Here is a 20516-nt window from a genome sequence, read left to right on the forward strand (position 1 = left end):
AATAGAAAACACAATACTTAATGATATACATAGTTCAGTGACCAGGTAAAATGAAGGACATAATTGTGACAAGTCCAGTAGCTAATCAAGCACCATACCAGTATATATAAGCTACAGGAAGGGAACACAATTTATATATCAACATATATTTGGTTACCTGCATTACTATTTTGGGTGTGGATTCAGAAACCAGATTCCCCACTGGCTGGATCTGGGACGGGGGTGAGGAAATCCAGGCAAAACTATCTCACTTGAAGAGATCAGACATAATCAAAAGTAACCACAGGTTTGACGTACCTTTAAAATGTGCGAAGTTCAGTAAGTTCACAAAATCATGTGTACATTAGACTGTTTTGAAGAGAGGACTGGAACTAGAACCTTCTCCTTTCATAGTGGGAAGCTCATCCAGAACCAACTGTACAGTGCTAAATAGATGGTTTTGGTCTAGCTTAGTTTAATGTAAAAGTCAAGATGTACAGATTATGTATTTATTTATTAATGAATGAAATATTAGCATTAAAGGAACCAAGCAAAAAAATGAATAATACACAGCAAAGTTTTATAAAACAAAAAAATGATTTAATATGTGTAACGGACTATTTTAGTTCTTGGCTGATATTCAACGTATTATCTTAAAAGCACAGTAGGTATTTAGTAACATATTTTATTTATGAAAATATTGTTTCACTTCTTATAGAACACAATATAGTCCAGTACATATCAACAGTACATATTATTCATAAACATCCACAACTGCTTATAAAAATACAGGATTGCATGCAGGCTCGGAGTAAACGCATTCAACCAAATTTTTACTGAAATATGGTGTGTAAAATTTAAATAGCTGTTTTCTAAGCAAGAGAAAACTTTTACATTCTGGTAAAGGTCCATCTCACTGCATATTTTTGAATGAAACACTGTGGTGAGCACAATCAGGAAGTCAAATGTGATCTCTTGAGCCCCTAACTCAAAAATCCACCAGCATTTTTAGACTACATACAATGATTTTATTATTCTATCAAACCACATGTATTTTTTCCTTCAGTATGATGAATGTGCATTTGAGCTACTACATTTTGTTACAAAAATATTTATTATTGTTTTTATTGGGCTTTTATAAAAGCCAACAGAAGAAAACAGACCTATAAAAAGTCTTCATCTTCAAGAGGTCATCATGTACATCTAGAAATTATCTTTATGACATTTTCATAACTCATTGGTTTTTCATGTCTTCATTGCCTGGATCTGATCTAGGTAAAACAAATAAAGTTGATGTTAAAATGCTGTTTTTATTTAATTACCGTATTTCTTGCTCTATAAGACTCACTTTTTCCCTCCTAAAAAGTAAGGAGAAATGTGTGTGCGTCTTATGGAGCGAATGCAGGCTGCGCAGCTATCCCAGAAGCCAGAACAGCAAGAGGGATTGCTGCTTTCATTGCGCAGCGATCCCTCTTGCTGTTTTGGCTTCTGAGATTCAAATTTTTTTTCTTCTTGTTTTCTTCCTCCAAAAACTAGGTGCATCTTGTGGTCTGGTGCGTCTTATAGAACGAAAAATACAGTATATTTGCCACAGAATTCTAGTACAGTGGTACCTCGGGTTAAGAACTTAATTTGTTCTGGAGATCCATTCTTAACCTGAAACTGTTCTTAACCTGAAGTACCACTTTAGCTAATGGGGCCTACCGCTGACGCCGCTGCGCAATTTCTGTTCTCATCCTGAAGCAAAGTTCTTAACCCGAGGTAATATTTCTGGATTAGTGGAGTCTATGACCTGAAGCGTCTGTAACCTGAAGTGTCTGTAACCTGAGGTACCACTGTAGTATTAAGGCTTCTGAACTATTTTATAGAGCCTTGAAATATAAACTATAACCTGCACCTCCTTCATAGAAATGTTCTTATGGATCAGCACTACAGTGTGTAAACATGGATCTTCACACAGCCAATATAATAAATGGTGCTTCTCTGCCTCTCATCTTTTAGTCTCTGCTGACATCTAGCGGTGTATTTTAAATAAAACACTGTACTCAACTAAGGCCAAAGCTTAGAGCAAAGCTTCTAAAAAGCATGCAAAAGAGCTTGCCACTCTATGTAAACCAGTAATTTCCTATAAGAATATTCCATTCCAAAACAGTGATCATTGGAATAAAAATAAATGTTGATTATATAAATTAATTTATTTACTAAATAATGTGTTATGGGGTAACCCAGTCAGATGGGTGGCATTTAAATAAAATAATAATAATAATAATAATAATAATAATAATAATAATAATAATAATAAATTAAATGAAGAGAGACAGTATCACTATTAAAGCCCAAACAATGGTAGATATTAAACATTAATTATGATAACTTACACCAAAGGATAGTGGAGGATAATAATGTGGGATGCTTGAATGCTGCATAAAACTTCTCAAGACTCATTCAGTCAACACGAGCAGACAGCGAGAATGAGACTTGAAAATGCAATTATCTTTAGACCTAGAAATCATCTAGTCATTTTGAAAATTCTCTGGTATGCACAGCATAAAAGCTGCCATATTTTACTAAATGCTTTAGCTTTTTGTAATCTACATCATAATGCTTTCTGTTGTAAACAAATAAAAGAATCATACATTCCACGCTTATAGCATTGTACTCAGACCACAAGCACTATTTCTTAGTCTTAATTTAGGAGTAACAATACTGTCCATATATTTGCTTAATTTAAATGGGAAGTTTTAAAGGGAGGTATTTTTGCTAAAAATATAAAGTGTAACACACAGGGATCCAAATAGCCAAGTTTGATGAGTATACTCACTGTGTAATCTGATCTGATAGCAAAAATAGATTGAGGGAAAAGCAAAATGAAATGACAGAAAAGACTACAAAATGAATGGAAAAGGGAAGCTGGTAATGCAAAGCATGATGAAATGTACCTTGAAGCCAGTCTACACCTTCTTGCAAACCTTCTCCTTTAAGAGCATCACTAGCACTAAAATGAGAAAAGAACCAACTTTTTTTAATGGCACAAAAAAAACCACCACCTAATGAAAAAAGTGTTTACATTTTCTGCAGTTAGTTAAGATCAAATCATAGCCACAGAAGTATATTTATTGTTAGTGTATGAAGATAGTACATAGCACAGACCAACATGAAAGATGCTGACATGCTTAGTTGCTGCCGGAAGCAGCAAACCTCAATTTCCTCTTTCTTTCAACCACTTGCAATAAAACAAAATCTAACATGACACCATCACGTTCAGTTTTCCTGCCCTATAAGGAATGCCTAACAAAGTGGAAGCAGTGTTTGCAGTGTCTGGAAGAGAATACAAAAAGTTAAGTGAATTCGCAAGATCCTCACAAATCAATGGGAATATATGAGAAAATAAGACTACAAGGGCTGTAGCAGCAGTAGAGAAGTAACTGTAAGTGCTCCATTTCTTAAAATATTTCTGTCATTACTGACCCCTCTCTCTTTCCTCTGGCTCGTGATCTCTTCCTCTCTTTGGCTCCCTTGCTTCTGCCTACTATTTCATCTGCCTCTTCCCTAAAGTCTTTACTACAGAGGTAAGGAACCTTTGGGCCATTGGCCATCTTCGTCCACTAGGAGGTCCAATTTAGCCCACAAGGCCACTTTTCCCAAACCACACCCACTCGATGATCAGTTGGTGCCACTGGTAACATTAGCTGATGGACAAGAGGACAGGGTTTAATGCTGCTTTGGCTGCATGCCCTGTGCCCACCAGTGAATTGGATTGCTCAGACAAAGCAGCAGGATTTAATCTTCACTCATCAACTGATGAGTAGGGGAATAAAGCCTTTTGCAAAAGCACTGTTTGAAGTAAGAAGAGTTTGGATTTGATATCCCGCCTTTCACTCCCTTTAAGGAGTCTCAAAGTAGCTAACATTCTCCTTTCCCTTCCTCCCCCACAACAAACACTCTGTGAGGTGAGTGGGGCTGAGAGACTTCAAAGAAGTGTGACTAGCCCAAGGCCACCCAGCAGCTGCATGTGGAGGAGCGGAGACACGAACCCGGTTCCCGAGATTACAAGGCTACCGCTCTTAACCACTACACCACACTGGCTCTCTAGAAACTTGTGCTTCTCCTTTAAACAGGCAAGGGGAGAGGTAAGTGGATGGCAGCAGGGTAGCTAGGGGACTTCTTTCCCGCAGCCCACTGCGGCTGCCACCAACTACCTGTACTTAAAGAGGAAGTATTAGCTTCTTCAAACAGAGGTTTTGCAAATAATTTAAGGCAGCCCCCATGCTCACGTTTCAGCCTCCAGAAGCAGAGTGGGGGGGGGAACCAACTTCTCTGGTTCTCATCCTGCACAAGCCTGATGTAACCTGAAATGTTGCACACTCGCCAACAAGTTAGTGAAAATATAACTTTCCAAATAATAGCAATCTATGCCTTTGTCATTGCCCACAGTCTTCTGGAGCAGGTGGATTTTTTTGGGGAGGGGGTGCATAAGGGCTGCAGGCGGAGGTGAGGAAGGAGAAATATCATTGCTTCAGCGGGTCTTTTCCACTGATGGGCAAACACAGCTTGATCCCAGTGACTGTTGCTCTACATCAAGCAAATGGCAAGCTGTGATTTGCTAACATTGGTAGCTTTCCAGAAGTATTCCAAGATGCTGAGATTAATAATATTCTGTCAGTTTCTTGGTTTATCTTAGAAAAACAACCCTGCAAATTCAAACACCAATCTTCTACAAATAGATATTACCTTTATACAACTGTGTAACATGACACTGATTACAGCTTGCTTTTGGAATCAGTATTTGTATACTGGTTATCACAGAGTTTTCTTCACTCAATATAAGCATTAGTAACTTAAAACTAATTTTAGTACAAAATGAAAGTAAGCCAATTTTACCAGATATGCCATGGCTTGTCTTTGATGTTCTCCAAAGCCAATAACTGAGATACTTTTACTGATGACACAGCAAACCTGAGGTCCATCTTGTTTGCAAAGAACAAAATTGGTATTCTTCGGTGTTTAAGATCTAGGAGTAACATAATGTTTCGTTAATCCATTCATATTTTATATAAACACATTTTTACAAGGCGGCAATATGCCTAAACTGCTCACCTGTGAATGCCATCTTTTGAAGGTTTTATCCTACTAAGATAGAGACACTGGGCCATGGCATCTCTGGTGCATGTTTCAGTACAGTTCCGAAAGTACCAATCCCCAAAGATGTATGTCTAAGGCTGCAAAGTTTATAATTAAGCTAAATCCCTATGCACTGTCATATCCTTACTGTTTTTAAGTAAGTGTTTCATTAAGAAGCTCTTCTTTCAAACTTAACCACAGAAGCTGTAGATATGATACAGGGTTTCAAACTCTTCTATGAGATTGTGGCACATTTGCATGCAGCAAGAATGTAACAAGATATATGAACTGACCAAAATAAGCTTGTTGTGGATTATAAAAGCAGGGAATTATTTTTAAAAACAAAGAGACGCTGAGCCTCCCTGGGAGCCATGTCATCTGCCCTGCTAGTCAGTTTTACTGAGCTCTCAGCGTGTGTGTAGCTGCAACTGCTCATTAGAGAGGAAAAGGCACATAAGAAGAGACACTTCATGTAGTAATAGTAGTATTACTTCACATAGGCAAGGATTTGATTCTTGTTCTGAAAAAAGATTCTGGGGCTGAGATCTGATCATGGTTAAAGTTGCACTTGAAGACAAATTAGTGAAGATATTCCAATCAACAATACAGAATCAGGAAAATTATTTGACAAGAAAAAAACCTAAAATCTAGTTTATAGCTTTGCAGTCAATATATACAGTACAGGGTACAATATATCATAAATATTCCATACAATCAGTAACAATTTCATCAACATCAATCTTACTTCATGGTTTTTATTAAGTCTACTAACATCAGAGAAGTTACTTCCATAGATGTAAAATAACTATATTATAGAATAGAAATACAACCATATATATGGCAGTATTCTGTTACTTACAGCTGTTGCTGAAGGCATCTATTTTTAATATAAAAGCCAAATCCTATCTCCAGTGTAGTTTTTAATCTAAGCTTTGAAAATACAGATCTGTCGCTACTCCTGAATTATACAGTTATTAGATTATTCCCCCGCCCAATTTCAATGTTCAGTCAGATCAAAGTGAATTATTTCAGCAACTACACTGGACCCATCCCATGTAACATAACAATTTATGATTTGTGAAAAACATTTATGGGAGGCTCAGTAACACACCGCTGATATCTACACAGTATGGTTAGGTTATGCAGCCTAACAGTAGTTTTCCCTCTATATTTTTCAAATTAATATATACAGGGAACATTACATTTATTATATTTCTATACATGAATCAATTTCTCCTCTAAAAAACAAAGCCACTGTTTTCTCTCACAGTAAGTATAGCACAAGCTCCCTTCACACTTCAGCCTCCTCACGAAGTTTGCATGACTTCTCAGGAGGAAAAACTTTGCATGTGTAGACTTCTATGTGCAAATGTTTTCAATGAATTTTTGGAACCATGCATGATTGGGATTCCAGAATGAATGGATGGATGTAGGCTTTCCCTTACAGGCGTCCAAACAGACATAAGGGGATTAGCTGAGGAGTCACGCAAGCTCAGGATGGTGCCAGAGATGCATATTTGCAGTCCCTTCTTATGTGTGAAGAGGGCTGGAGAGATGTGTCTCAGGCCCAACCTGAAGGTATTTGCCTTGTTGGTGCAAATTGTCGGAAACCAATATAGTAAAATCTTTTACTGAATTGCCCACAAGCTGTTACAGCACATTAAGTTTAGGGGACAAATTGAGAGTTTAAAATTTATGCAAGTTCAATTAATCTCTTATTTCTGAAATTTGTTCTGGTATCCTTATATTAAATTAATTTCATCTTGAATTATACTTGTGATACTCCGATTAACAGAAAATATACTGAAATCTTTATTCCAGTTATCTACTGGGGAGAAAAACAAGGAGGTTTTATATGCAAATACAAAGTTACCAAGAAAATAGTTGTTTTATGTGAAAGGCATATAGTAGGAATAGAACTGAGTGAATGATAAAGGATCTTCTCACCTGGATGATTCATGAGAGTGTCAAGTTCTTCTTTGGCCACAACCATTCTTAGTGTGTCATTGCTATCAATGACAAAAATAATGGCCTGGCAATCTCTGTGTGTTATAGAAAGCAAAGAAGCAAATTAGATGCTTCCTAAAATGTTGAGTAACAAAACGAATTATCAGAATCCAACTTCAATGTGTTGTGTGTTACTATACTAACTGGTTGCAGCATATTCCTTCTAGATTCTTAGAAAAAACATTATGTTCCATATGCTGGAACTCAAGCTATTTTCAAAACAGACACGAATCTTTGCTTAGATTTATAAACACAGTATTTCTAAAGCAAGGTGGACCAACTTTTCATATCAAGTGAGCTGCAAGAGTACTTCAACATGGAACCTAGTGCCCTGCAGATGTTTTGAACTCCAATTCCCATTATGGTTGTGCTGGCTGGAGCTGGTAGGAATTGTAGTAAAAAAATCTGCAAGGTATGAGGCTGCTGTAAACACTAGTTAACTTAAAATTAATTAAGCGTAAGTATTCATTTTTTTATTTTGCAAGCCTATGAATATTATCTTAAGTCACAACAGAAGTATCATTATCATATTTTGCAATTACTCCCAGTCACCTTCATAAATTTCATACAGAAATGATGAGAGACTTGTAGTTTCTACATATGTACAAATACTGCAAATTTCAGTCTCACAATAAAAAAGAACTTACTTGTAGTAGTGTTCCCAAAGATTTCTGTATCTACCTTGACCCGACATATCAAACACAGTGAATGACAAACTATAAACAAAAAATATATAAAATTAAAACTGAAGTGCTTTTATGGCTATGTACAATTATTACCCAGTCTACTGAACATAGTAGCGCTCACTTCTGACTCGTTATTGAAACGCTTATTGATATGCTTTTGGTAACAGAAAACTTCATATTAACTTGTAAACCAACACATCATATTCAATCAAATATCAAAACTGGATACTTAAAAAACAAAAAAGTAACTATTGATTCTTAAGCCAACGGTTGAATTCAAATAGCACTAAGGAGATCACTCTCTCTACCCCCTACACTCTATTCTGGGGGTTCTCCCAACCCCCCAGAGCTCATTGGTGGGGTATAGCTTCATTGCACTAGGAAGGCTAATCATGCTGGCTCCCACTAGTGCAACTATTTATTTTCTGACTAAGTAAATTGTTTGAGTGAACTCAGTGAGACTTACCACTAAGTAAACATGCTGATACCAGGACTAATTAGGCCTGGGGCCCAGAGGTATCCCACCCTTGCTATAATGCAAGACACTCTTGAAGTTGAGGCAACTTTCAGAAGCAATTTTATTATGGCATGGGGCACGTTGTTCAAACAGAAAAGTCAACAATTCTGCTGGGCAAGCTTCAACCTGGGAGCTGCTTGGCTCCTGGACAATGTTTTCTTTTAAATCTAGTTAAAGAGACTCTCCAACACTTAAAATCATTAATATGAAAGGCATAAAATTTCAACAGTACCACTTAAATATGAGACCTTTTCAACAAGAAATCTGTCTTAGCAATTTGTGATCCCTTCCCCAGAGGCTTGTCACAATGACTACATATAGAATTACATCCCCATGCCAAATCAAATGTTATAGTTAATGCAGCCTATTAGAAAGACAATTCTCTTGTCTAATACATAATTATATAGAATATAAACATAATGAAATAAAAGGGTCTTACCTAGATGTCTTAAATTTTTCTACACTGAATCCTATCGTGGGAACAATATCTTGAGTTTGAGCCTTCAAAAGAAAACAAAATTGTCTTTAAAAATTCATGTTCAATTTTAATACTAAAAATCAGTAATATATTCTCTTGATCCAAATAAATAATAGTTTAAAATGTCACGTGGCATCATATATTTCCCCCTTGTGGCTCACTATGGCTCATTCTCATCATGCTAAACTAATGCTGGCTAAGTATGTGAAGAGCTCAGAATATACTAAAATGCTATATACATGCTAAGTAGCAGTACTGTGGATATTTAGCTTATTTAAATCAGTTATTTAATGCAGTATGGTGTTTGTGTTGGCAGCAGAGATCAGTAGTACCAATACCTAAACAGGCAAGCTATGGATACTGCAGGAATACACAAGCTTTTAAGAAACATTAGATGGTGTAAAAGGTAAATGATCCCTGGATGGTTAAGTCCAGTCAAAGGCGACTATGGGGTACAGTGCTCATCTCACTTCAGGCCGAGGAAGTCAGTGTTTGTCTACATACAGCTTTCCGGGTCATGTGGCCAGCATGATTAAACTGCCATTTACCTTCTTGCTGCCGTGGTAACCTATTTATCTACTTGCACTGATATGCTTTAAAACTGCTAGGTTGGCAGAATCTGGGACAAAGCAACGGGAGCTCACCCTGCTGTGCGGAATTGAACTGCTGCCCTTCTGATCTGCAAGCCCAAGAGGCTCAGTGGTTTAGACTACAGTGCCACCTGCTTCCTTATTGGATGGTGTAGCAGTAAGACAGCAGGTACATTTTGTTGGATCCAAACTTAGTGATACATAAGAGAAGACTCATTAAAATAAACCATGACCAGGGTTTTCTTGGTCCTCTCCTCTCTCCATAAAACATGGCTCTTCATTCAGCAACATATTGCAATTCCCAAAATGTACAGTTTTGTGGAGTGGCACGGGGATGGCAACTGCTTTGCGAAGGGGACCTGAAAATGCTGCAATGCCTGCAGAGCTCAGCCCATGGCCTTTGTACAGTTTGCACATAATGCTCAGTTAAACCATGGCTAAGTGTGAACGAGCAAGCATGCAGGTTACTCAGAGCGAAAATAATAGCTACTTTGCTCCTTCTCTGCTATCTGGAGCTGAGCCAAGGTTTGATTTAATGTTACATCCAAACCCAGTCTTCTGGTTTGTCTCCCCCAAACAAATCATGAGCGGTAAACTAAAAGCAAACCTTGGCTACAGTTTGCAATTTGTTTGGAATGAGACAAGCCATGAGTGAAGTTTGAACATAATACAACAAAAGAGAGTTTAGTTGCAGGAAGCATGGCAGAGCAAAACCAGGGAGGAGCAAAGAGGCCACAACTCTTGCTCCAGAGAGAAGATGCATGCTTGCTTGTTCATACTTAGTCATGGTTTGGCTTAGCATTTAGGTGCTAGCACGGCTGGTGACTAAGTACTTAATGTTTTCAATCTAATATGGCTTAACAAAAATAAGTGTGACCTTTCTGTACTAGTTGAAAGTAACAAACCAGTATGCTAATGCTTTGCTTATAGTTGTTTAACACAATAAGTTTTTGCTGAAATCATGTCAAAGCATAATATTAACTTGAAAAGACCTTAATGATATATTTATTCTTGCCCTGCATTTAGAGCCGAGGTATCACAGATACTATTTAAGGAAAGGCTATTTAAAGAAAGCTATAATAGCATTTAAGGAACATATACATATCTGCATGTGTGCAAAAGGGTATGTATGTATAAACAGTATTAATATCCTAAGCACTAGTTGATTAAACTTAAATTTGTTTACAGGCCATTGTGAAAACCCAAACATGGGCAGCATAAATCATGTATTTCCAACTATACAATGGATGCCTCATATTAGATCTTAATAAATTCACTTTTAATCTCTGCTATTTCTGAAATATATCCCCTGAGAAAAGGCGTGGGATAGTAATGTTTAAGATTTTTATTTAATTCATTTTTCTGAGGTCTGCTCTGCTTTTCTATATTAAAACCAATAAAGAGGTTTCCTTTCTTCTTCATTAGATGGGTAAAATTACAATTCTGAACACACTTCCTGGAGAGTAAAGCCCCTTTGAATAGCGGAATTTCTTCTGAATAAACATTGATAGGGTCCTGAAAATCACACAATAGGACTACCTAAGAAATTGTACAAGCAGTTTAGAATTATACATATCAAAAACTAAAAATAATGTGATCTACTTCCAAAAGAGAAAACAGTGTATAAAGATGAATGCCATCTTAAACATTAGTATTTCAATATGGTACAAATTAAATCTTTCTATACATGTATCCAAATATGAGCATTATCTTTACTACAAGATTTGGCAAACAAGCGGGTAACATACTAAAAAGGACTACTTACATTAGATGGTTTTAGCTTGTTAATAATTGTTGTCTTGCCACTATTGTCCAACCCAAGGCACAGAACATGAACTTCTTTCTTCTTCAGACCAAGCCAGCCTGCTAGCTTGTCAAATAATCCCATAATTTTGATATAATGGCACAGTCAACACCTGTGTTTGCAAATAATGTCTACTTAAAACAATTGAAATTACTGTAGATGGACATGGAAGGCAAAAGTCTTCAGATGCTTAATACGTATGTACATACAAATTCCCAAGAGAAAATGATTTCAATCTGTGTCAGCAGGTTGGTTAATTTAAGCAAGTAGAAGATAAGCTGATTATTTGGCAAGTGTCTCTTGCCAAAGCAGCCTGGCTGCTTATCGTTCTGTCTAAAGTATCACTCTTTAGTTCAATGGATACCTGCATTATCACAGATAGATTATTTTGTGTAACCAGGTTAGTGAATTCATTTACAATGATATCTAATGCAATTGACATTGCAAATTCTCTGTTTTACATTTTAAATCCTGCCCCCTTTCACATTTTGAAGGATAACGGAGTTTTAGTTCTTGTACTATTTTTTGGAAAGTGCAATTCAGGCTGGTTTGCCTTTCTTTATATGCGAACTGAATTTCTCCCCCATTCCTAGTATTCAAAAGAAAGAAAGAAAAAAGCAAGGCCCACTGAATTCATTGGGGCTTAACCCATTTGTAAGAAGGGATGGGGGCTGCTCCCTTTGCATGCAATACTGCACAAACTTGGTGAACATCCAGTCAACTTGGTGGTAGCTTCTTCCAAGGAGACGTGAACAGGACTGGCTTGTAAACAGGAGGGTGAAGAGCTCCTGCCCACAAGCCATTTCACATGCAAGAGGATATACACATTTGTGTGTGCTTGTGTGTGTCCTCTCCATCCCTCAGAAGCTACTCAGGTGAGGGAAGCAGAACCACCAAAGAGGCAGAGGTGAGGAAGGGCACCTACAAAGGTGGCTTTCCCTGCGGAGTTCCTCCATCCTGACTTGCTAAGAGGCTTCCTGACTCAGCCCAGGTGCCAGAATCATGGAATCTGTAGGGTGGGAAGAGGTTGTTGTGGCCAGAGTGGTGTTCTTGTTTAGGTCTGGCCAAAACACACACACACACATTGGAAAAACAAAATAAAAAAATTCCTTCCAGTAGCACCTTAAAGACCAACTAAGGTGCTACTGGAAGGAATTTTTTTATTTTGACTATGGCAGACCAACACGGCTACCTATCTACTATTGGAAAAACAAGTGAGGTCCCAACTAAAGAAGAATGGCAACTTAACCTGATGGAATATGCATAGCTTGCAGATTTAACATGTAGAATAAGAGAACAAGAAGGGCATATGTTTAGAGAAGATTGGAAAATGTTTCTTGAATATATGGGGGGGGGGGTTGTGTAGTGTTAAGTTGTGGGCGAACATGTCAGACGACACAGTCAAACTGCTCCTAGCTTGTCGGAAGAAATGCCAGGATAAAAGCCATTAATAATACTAGAGTTCATAACTGTTCTCTGGCCTGACAAGAGAACGGCGCACCCACCAACCCCCCCCCCCGGCACAGGTTCAGGCTGACCCCTGAGGGACAAGCCGTCGAAGCCTCCGCCCGCGCATGCTCCCCTCGCCCCCTATTTGCTCTCTAAGGGAGAAACAAAACGCCCAACCGCCGCCGGCGTTACTCACGAAGGGAAACGCAGAGCCTCCGCCGCCGGCCAGGCCTTGGAAGAGCGAGCCCCTCCCGCGCGCACTCTCTCCCGACGCCTGCGTCGTTGCCTAGGAGACCGAATCGACGCATGAGCCACGCCCTCCACGACGTGGGCTCCACAATGCTCATTATTCTGATACTCTCGACAGCCTTCCGTGACGTCAGTGGATTCTATTGGCTGGATGGGCGGGGGGGGAGGGAAGAAGGGAGGAAATCGCCCACATAGACTCACACAACCTGCCCAATGTTCAGTTTCTGGAATCGTCTGTTTCCCCCTTTCTGTCTGGAGGGAAGTGTGAGTTACCTATAGAGAGCAATGCTGAAGAAGTGCTGTAACTGAGCAGCAGCAAATACATGTCTGGCTCATGCATTGTCTAATTTTGATCATAGTTCGTGTGATGTCTTGGCTGCCACTTTATATTGAGTAGGGAAGAAGATATGTTCCTGCCAAAGCATAGCTACGTTGAATTTGTGAATTTAAGCGGCTCTTACTTCAGCCGCAGGAAGACAAAAAACCATTTTTACAGATATTTCAGAGGTTCTAGCTTCAAAAATTGGTGAGATACTCTATACTTTCTTATCTCTATGAGCATGGCAACTCCTGAGGTATATGACAACAAAGAAGTACAGCATTTTTTAAAAGAATACCCTACTGCCGCATGACACTTCCGGTTCCTATCAAAATGCTCCATGTGCGGGGCTGGAGTGTTGGAAGGAACCAATGCAACATTTTAAATAAAACAAGCAGGATCCTCTTCGTTGACGTGATAAAATCTTACTGACACAACTTCCAGAAAGATAGCTGTATTATGACCTGCTTATTATTATGGCATAAACTGTCATGGCTTACTAAGGATAATGCATCTACTACTACTACTTATCAAACCTTTATTAGGCATTGTGCAAATAAAACCATAAAAGAGGAAATAACATATAAAAGCTTTGAAATATATATAAAAGGCAGCAGTTGGCTACATACATATATATATATATACATATAAAATCAGTGGTTTTCGTTGTTAACCTGCTCCTTGGAGGACTGCTACCAAAAACTCGGCTACCCCCGCCGTTACCCTTTGGTCGACGTCGGATAGGCAGAATCCCACACATTCACCTTGCTGGGGTTCCAGACCACCCAAAAGAGGGGACAGCACGCGTTGACGTGGGATACTGTACAATGGGCAATGAAAGAGAATATGCTCTACAGTGTCCGGGACATTCATAGAACATCTGCAGAATCTCTTGTTTCTAGGAATGTTTTGATATCTTCCCCTGACAAATGCTGAGGGAAAAACATTCAAACGGGCCAGCATAAAAGCCCTACGTTGGGCTGGGATTATTAATTTAGTGACGTAATTGGCTCTGCTATCTAAGATATTTAAATCATAGAATATGGGGGAGCAAATTTTGTTTACAGCTGCCATAATATTTTGTCTCTCGACATCCTTTAGTCTAGTTTGGATATTATGGAAAATGTATTGCTCATTAGAATTGTACAGGGGCTCCAGCTCGATGCCTAAAGATTCAATCTTTTTTTCGAGGTACTGATACCATCTTGATTTATAGGAGTCTTTGAGCAAATCAGCGAGCAGACTTGATGGAGGGCAGCGAAAATGGCAGCGTAACCAGTACTTTATTGAGGTGGACCATGCCCAATATTCCATTGTGTGTATGCCTATTTCTGCACACATTGTTTCATATTTGATCACAGCTGGGAGTCCAAGAATACGTCTCAGAAAGCTGGAGTGAATCTTTTTTAAATCACTGTTATATGCTTGGACCCATAGCGGGATTCCATAGAATATCTGGGATTGCACTTTTGTTTGAAATATCTGATTGGCCGCAGGAATAAATTGATTACCTTTCTGATAATAAAAACGGGCAACTGCTGATGAGGTACACTTTGCCTGTTTTATGGCATTTGTGCGATGATTTGCCCACCCTAAATTGCTCTGGAATAAGATTCCCAGGTACCTATAGATTTTCACTTGTTGGATTTCTTGCCCTCTTATTTTCCATTTCTCTAATTTCCAACCATTCGAGAAGACCAAAATTTTTGTCTTCTCATAATTTATAGAGAGTTTGTTACATTCGCAGTAAAGGATCAGAGAAGATATAAGACGTTTCAGACCCAAGCTCGTTAATGATAGTAGGACAGCATCGTCTGCGTATAATAAGAGAGGAACTGGTTTCTGATTAAGTTTAGGGGCATGTGATTCTATTTTTTGGAGGTGATCTGGCAAGTCTGATAAAAATAAATTAAATAGAAAGGGAGCGAGAATACACCCTTGTTTTACCCCTTTCGAGTTTGGGATGTCTGATGAAAGGTGACCTTTGGTGTTAAGTTTGACTTGACAGGTATTGGAAGAGTATAGATTTTGTATTAGAATCAATAAGCGCTGATCAATTTTTAATTCTGCGAGTTTCCTCCACAGCTTTGGGCGGTCAATTGAGTCGAATGCACCACGAAAGTCTACAAAAGCAGCATATATCTTAGATTGCCTTTGGGATCTATATTTTTCAACCAAATGCATAAGTATAAGGCAGTGGTCTAATGTAGAGCAACCTTTGGAGAAACCTATTTGTTCTTTCCCTGGTAAATTTAGATTTTTCATCCAGGTAAGAAGTTTAGATAAAAGGTGCTTAGCGTAGATTTTCCCTATCACTGATAATAGGCTTATCGGTCTGTAATTCCTTGGTTCCTTTGGGTCGCCATTTTTAAAGATTGGGATAATTATTGATCTTAACCATATCTCAGGTATGATCCCATATTTATCTATGAGAGTAAACAATTGAGCTAAGGGTTCTGCCCACCAATCTATATAGGTCTTGAATAATTCTATTGGTAGACCGTCTGGCCCAGGAGATTTCCCCGATTTGAAATTTTTAACTATCTCTCTAATTTCCTCTTCTTCTACCCTTGGCCACTCCTGGAGTTTATTGATTTTATTTTTAGTGGTCTCATTTCCTTTGAGTTCACTGTGTAGATTGTTAAATACAGATGTGAAGTATTGGGACCATTTGGATTCTGCAATTGGTGGTAGAGTTAGTTGGTTTTCGGCTTTCAATCCTCCGTACACCAGGTTCCAGAACGCTTTGTTGTTTTTACTCTGAATTGAGTCGAGTAATTGTAGCCATTTTTGGGTTGCATATTTCTGTTTCTTTTCGGCCAGAATGTAATGGTATTGTCTTTTTTCATCAAGATAAGAGGGCTCTAGTTTAGCGCGATTATTTTTAAATGTTTGGCGCAGCTTTCTTTTTAGCTGGAAACATTCATCATCAAACCAAGGGCTAGCGCTATGTTTAAGTACCCAAACTTTAGGTGGAGTACTAAGCTCTACGAACATTTGGAAGATTTCATTATAAATTTTCGGAATATCACTGTAGGGATTAGTGGTCTTTAAGTTGGATAATACTTGTTTTCTCAGGTTGGCTGTAAGTTTTTGCCCCACTGCTGCACTCATTTCCTGGGACCATTTTAATTGGGTCATTTGTTTGTATTGAGAAGGTTCTATGATATTGTACTTGGTTATTTTGGTTTCGTCCTTTAAGTTAATAGACAACAATAATGGCTGATGGTCGCTTTCAGTACGCGTTCCAATTTTGAGGTCCATGATTGAATTTATAATATTATAAGGGATAATGCATCTGATGAAATGGACTCTGGTCTAACAAAGCTTATGTTCTGATTTTATTTGTGTATTAAATTTAGACTCCACAGCCCCTACACAAAATTCAAAGGGCCATACATAGTTTCCAAGCTTCATAAGAAGCCCGTCAGACAGGCAAGGCCAAAAGGGGCTGACTGGCCCAAGATCATTCGCTGGATCTGCCAGAGGACATTATTTCATCCAGGCAAAAGCACTCAAGGTGGACCATAGAGCAGGACAAGTGAGAGGTGTTGCCTGGGAAGAGACCTCCTGAGGAAAAGAGAGGGAGGCATGGAGGGCCATATTCAGTTCTCAGGCCTGAGGTTCTCCACAAGAACTAAGGGACCTTTGCCCTCCATGTAAAAAAACAACAACTAAGCACCACTGTGTGTTGACTCACCAGACTCAGTTTTTACATTCATATGGGTAGTATAAAAGAGAACTGTTGTAAAAGTTTTAGTGGAAGTGCAAAGCCTAATATGCACAAATTTGCTCAGGTTATAGGTAACCTATAAAGCACTGCAAATATATTAGGGAACGTAAATACATTAGGAAATACCAGGCAGACTATCAGAATTATCTTCATGTACAAGTCTGAATTAAAGTGTAGGGAGCTTCCTTTTTCATCCAAAATTCCAGATTAGGCCTACATTCTTAAAAAATATAATCTCCTGAGCTCAGAAATATAATGCAAACAGAGCCCATTAGGGTTCTGTCTCTGAATCCAGTTTCTCTTCAACTGTTTTTTGACAGATGCTGTGACAGCACAATTATAAATAGCCAATACATGAATTACTGAGTTACATCTGGAACCAGCAGTGTGGTCTTAAACAGATTGACTTAGAAGGAAGCCCTTCTAAGTTAACTGTAAGGTATTCCTAATAAGAATGCTTAGGACTGCAGCCTCTGTCTCTACTAAATCATTTTGGGACTCTCTCTTTTCTTTCTCTTTAGTGGATAATTATATACAAATTTAATAAACCAAACTACTACATTTATCGTCTGGTCCCTTTTTGTAAAACGGGTTCCAGAACTGTGGTTCGTCAACCATCAGTGGTCCGTAAGCTTCATTCAAGTGGTCCATAGCATGTCTGTGGATTTAATGCACATCCATGGCATCAAATGTTCATATTGATTTTTAATTGTATTTTTATAGCTTATTTTATTTCTTATATTCTTACTGCATTACAATTTGAATTTTTATGTACTGAAGTTCTCACCACCAGGGGGATACTGGGCCACCAGGGGGATACTGTAGATAGTTATGCAAATAAGGGATCGAAAGTGACGTTCACTGATTGGATAGTTTTAGAAAATTGTTACAGTTACATTGTACTGGAGCTCTATATAAGCAGGCTGGTTGAACCCTTCAGTTCCGTTCTGTCCCGGCCTGTGAATAAACAAGAGGTGTTTGAAGAATCGCTGTGTCGTCTGATATGTTCACCCACAACTTAACATGAATGATATGGAATTACAATTGCCGCAACAGGCAGGAAAATCATTAAGTAATCTGCTAAGACCCTCAGCAATTTTCAAGTGGTCCATGGTGGGGAGGGGGAAGTTTGGGTACCACTGTCTTAAAACAAGCTAGAGAAAAATGGAGGTCATCACCTCTATTTCACAAGATAAAAGCTGAAGAAAAAAATCTGACCTACTGCACGCTAGAGCCTGCTTGTTCCCCTGCAAGAGCAATACCAGCCAGAGCTAATGACCTCACTGTTCATATCCTCTCACCTGCTTTGATGCAAGACAGACAAGCTCATAAACCACAGGGGAGAAAGGCCTCTAGCTGTGCTTTTTAAGAGGAACATTTATCCAGCTATCACATAAAGAGACACATGAGACACTGTTATCTGGGAACTTGGTTTGGCACCTGGTCCTAAAATGCTGCTGCTTGAGGTTATTTTGGTTCCTATTGGCTTTAATGCAGGCGAGATTTGATACAATACGTAGCTGGTTTCTTTATGACCCTTTATGGACTTTTATTAGCATGTACATATCATATTCTGCAAGATTTAGGTGAAATGGGAAAAAAATTCAACTCAGAAATAACCACCAGTACTGTACTTTTATTTGCTAATAAATATCTTAATAAATAGTCTTACTCCATCTGTAAGACCTGATAATGCCTCTTAGGAAATCATAGAAAAATAAAATACAATAATCATCAGTAACTTGTACGTTGTACAAATATCTTATTATGTTGCTCAGCATGTAGCTTTGCCAAACCCCATATTCTTTCTGCAAATAGATGGCATATGAATGCAATTCACCTTAAAACACCCTAGTTATGAGAGCTGAGCATTTTATTATACTACTAACTTATAGGCATGCCAGCACATGAAAATTTACATGGAACATCATATTATCATAGTAGTAGATCTCAAATGAGGAAAATAAGAACACCTCTCAAGTAAATGTGGATTACTTCATCTTTAATTTCAAACAGGAAAATGGCTTCATTTCCCCCTGGGACTTCAGATCAGTATGTTAGGCTTTCCTTTGGACAGTTATTCCTGCATTAAAATTTAAGAAAAGAAAGGAAAGTGCAAATTAAATCTAAGTGGAAGTATAGTAAAAGGAAATAACTGTAAACAATGGTGCAGACCCAAGGGGAAAACAAGTCAGATTTCTAAAATTGACATGTAGCCCTTCTCTTCAAACTCTTAGCTTGCAATTGTCAGTAAGACACAAACATATACATATTCATAATCTATGATGGGCATAGCTTAATGTCAAAGAGCACAAACTTCCCGTTCAAACTCCTTAGGTGCTCAGATGCATATGAAAAGCAGGAGCAGTGTGTGTGTGTGTGTGTGATGTCCACAGTCAGATCAATTGAAGGAGATGTTTCATATGAAATGATCAGTGAATGTGCATGCAAATTGGCTTTCTTCTTTGAAATGTGAAGCTCTCCCAATTTCCGAGTACTCAGAGCAAATTGCTGGATGAGGGTGAAACGTTGTTGTTGTTGTTGTTGTTGTTGTTGTTGTGAATTGCTGCAGTTATAGTTGACTATAAAAGTGAAAGAAGCAATAGCAAAAAGCAAGAGTTGTTTAATATACAACATTTTGAAAACGACATGGAAAGCTAGGTATGTGCTGATGCCACTTACTGGTTGTAAAAAAATTGTTTGTTTGTTTGTTTATTAATTGTCATTATATTTAGGTATAATACTACTGCCATTTTGAAGCCATGTACCTTGTGTTTTGAAATTGTTATTTTAATTGCTGTGTAAATAATTTGCAAACATATCATTGAACAAATTTTATGACTGGGCTTGTAAAGGAAATTATTTTAGCATAGCAGTCAAATGAACATAAAGACAAAAAATGAAAAAGTTATTTTAATATTTATATATTTCAGGTGTTGATGAAGCTCAAGGAAGAAAACAAACAGCATCGTTAACATTAGAACCATTTCAATCTGTATTTTGGAGAATGACAGCCACATTTCCTAAATGGAGTAAATTTCTTAAAAGTCAGGATCAGGCGAAATATTGGACTTGCAAATAGTTGTTTTTAATAAAAAGTAATTACCATACTGAACATTAATTGTAAGTCTAAAGGTCTAAGAGTTTGGTTCTATTTTATTGGAATATTAGGGTTATTTATCAGAATGGCCCTGAAGCACATTGTAAGTTTGCTTCTACTACCAATGTTTAAAAGAATTGCACATATAAGTGGGATCAGGTTCTGCTTTTTATTACAGTGGTGCCTCGCAAGACGAAATTAATCCGTTCCGCGAGTCTCTTCGTCTTGCGGTTTTTTCGTCTTGCGAAGCACGGCTATTAGCGGCTTAGCGGCTATTAGCGGCTATTAACGGCTTAGCGGCTATTAACGGCTTAGTGGCTTTAAGAAAAAGGAAACAAACTCGCAAGATGTTTCGTCTTGCGAAGCAAGCCCATAGAGAAATTCGTCTTGCGGAACGACTCAAAAAACGGAAAACTCTTTCGTCTTGCGCGTTTTTCGTCTCGCGAGGCATTCGTCTTGCGAGGCATTCGTCTTGCGAGGTACC

General features: G+C 38.2%; 1 protein-coding gene and 1 long non-coding RNA gene across 2 annotated transcripts; one reads left to right on the top strand and one right to left on the bottom strand.

Moving 5' to 3' along the window:
• Window positions 1-557: 557 nt before the first annotated feature.
• Window positions 558-11277, bottom strand: ARL6 (ARF like GTPase 6). The gene is made up of 7 exons (XM_083498761.1): window positions 11144-11277; window positions 8750-8811; window positions 7755-7823; window positions 7048-7142; window positions 4861-4990; window positions 2919-2974; window positions 558-1250 (listed from the first exon to the last, which is right to left on the bottom strand). The coding sequence occupies exons 1-7, from the start codon at window positions 11264-11266 to the stop codon at window positions 1225-1227; spliced, it is 561 nt and encodes a 186-aa protein (XP_083354887.1). The 5' UTR covers window positions 11267-11277; the 3' UTR covers window positions 558-1224.
• LOC310704801 lies at window positions 11169-20495 on the top strand. The gene is made up of 3 exons (XR_014525019.1): window positions 11169-11296; window positions 12832-13205; window positions 19866-20495. It is a non-coding gene; the product is annotated as an uncharacterized lncRNA (long non-coding RNA).
• The last annotated feature ends 21 nt before the right edge of the window (window positions 20496-20516 follow it).

Source organism: Podarcis liolepis (assembly GCF_965112155.1).
Source record: "Podarcis liolepis genome assembly, chromosome: 4".
NCBI classification, from domain to species: domain Eukaryota; kingdom Metazoa; phylum Chordata; class Lepidosauria; order Squamata; family Lacertidae; genus Podarcis; species Podarcis liolepis.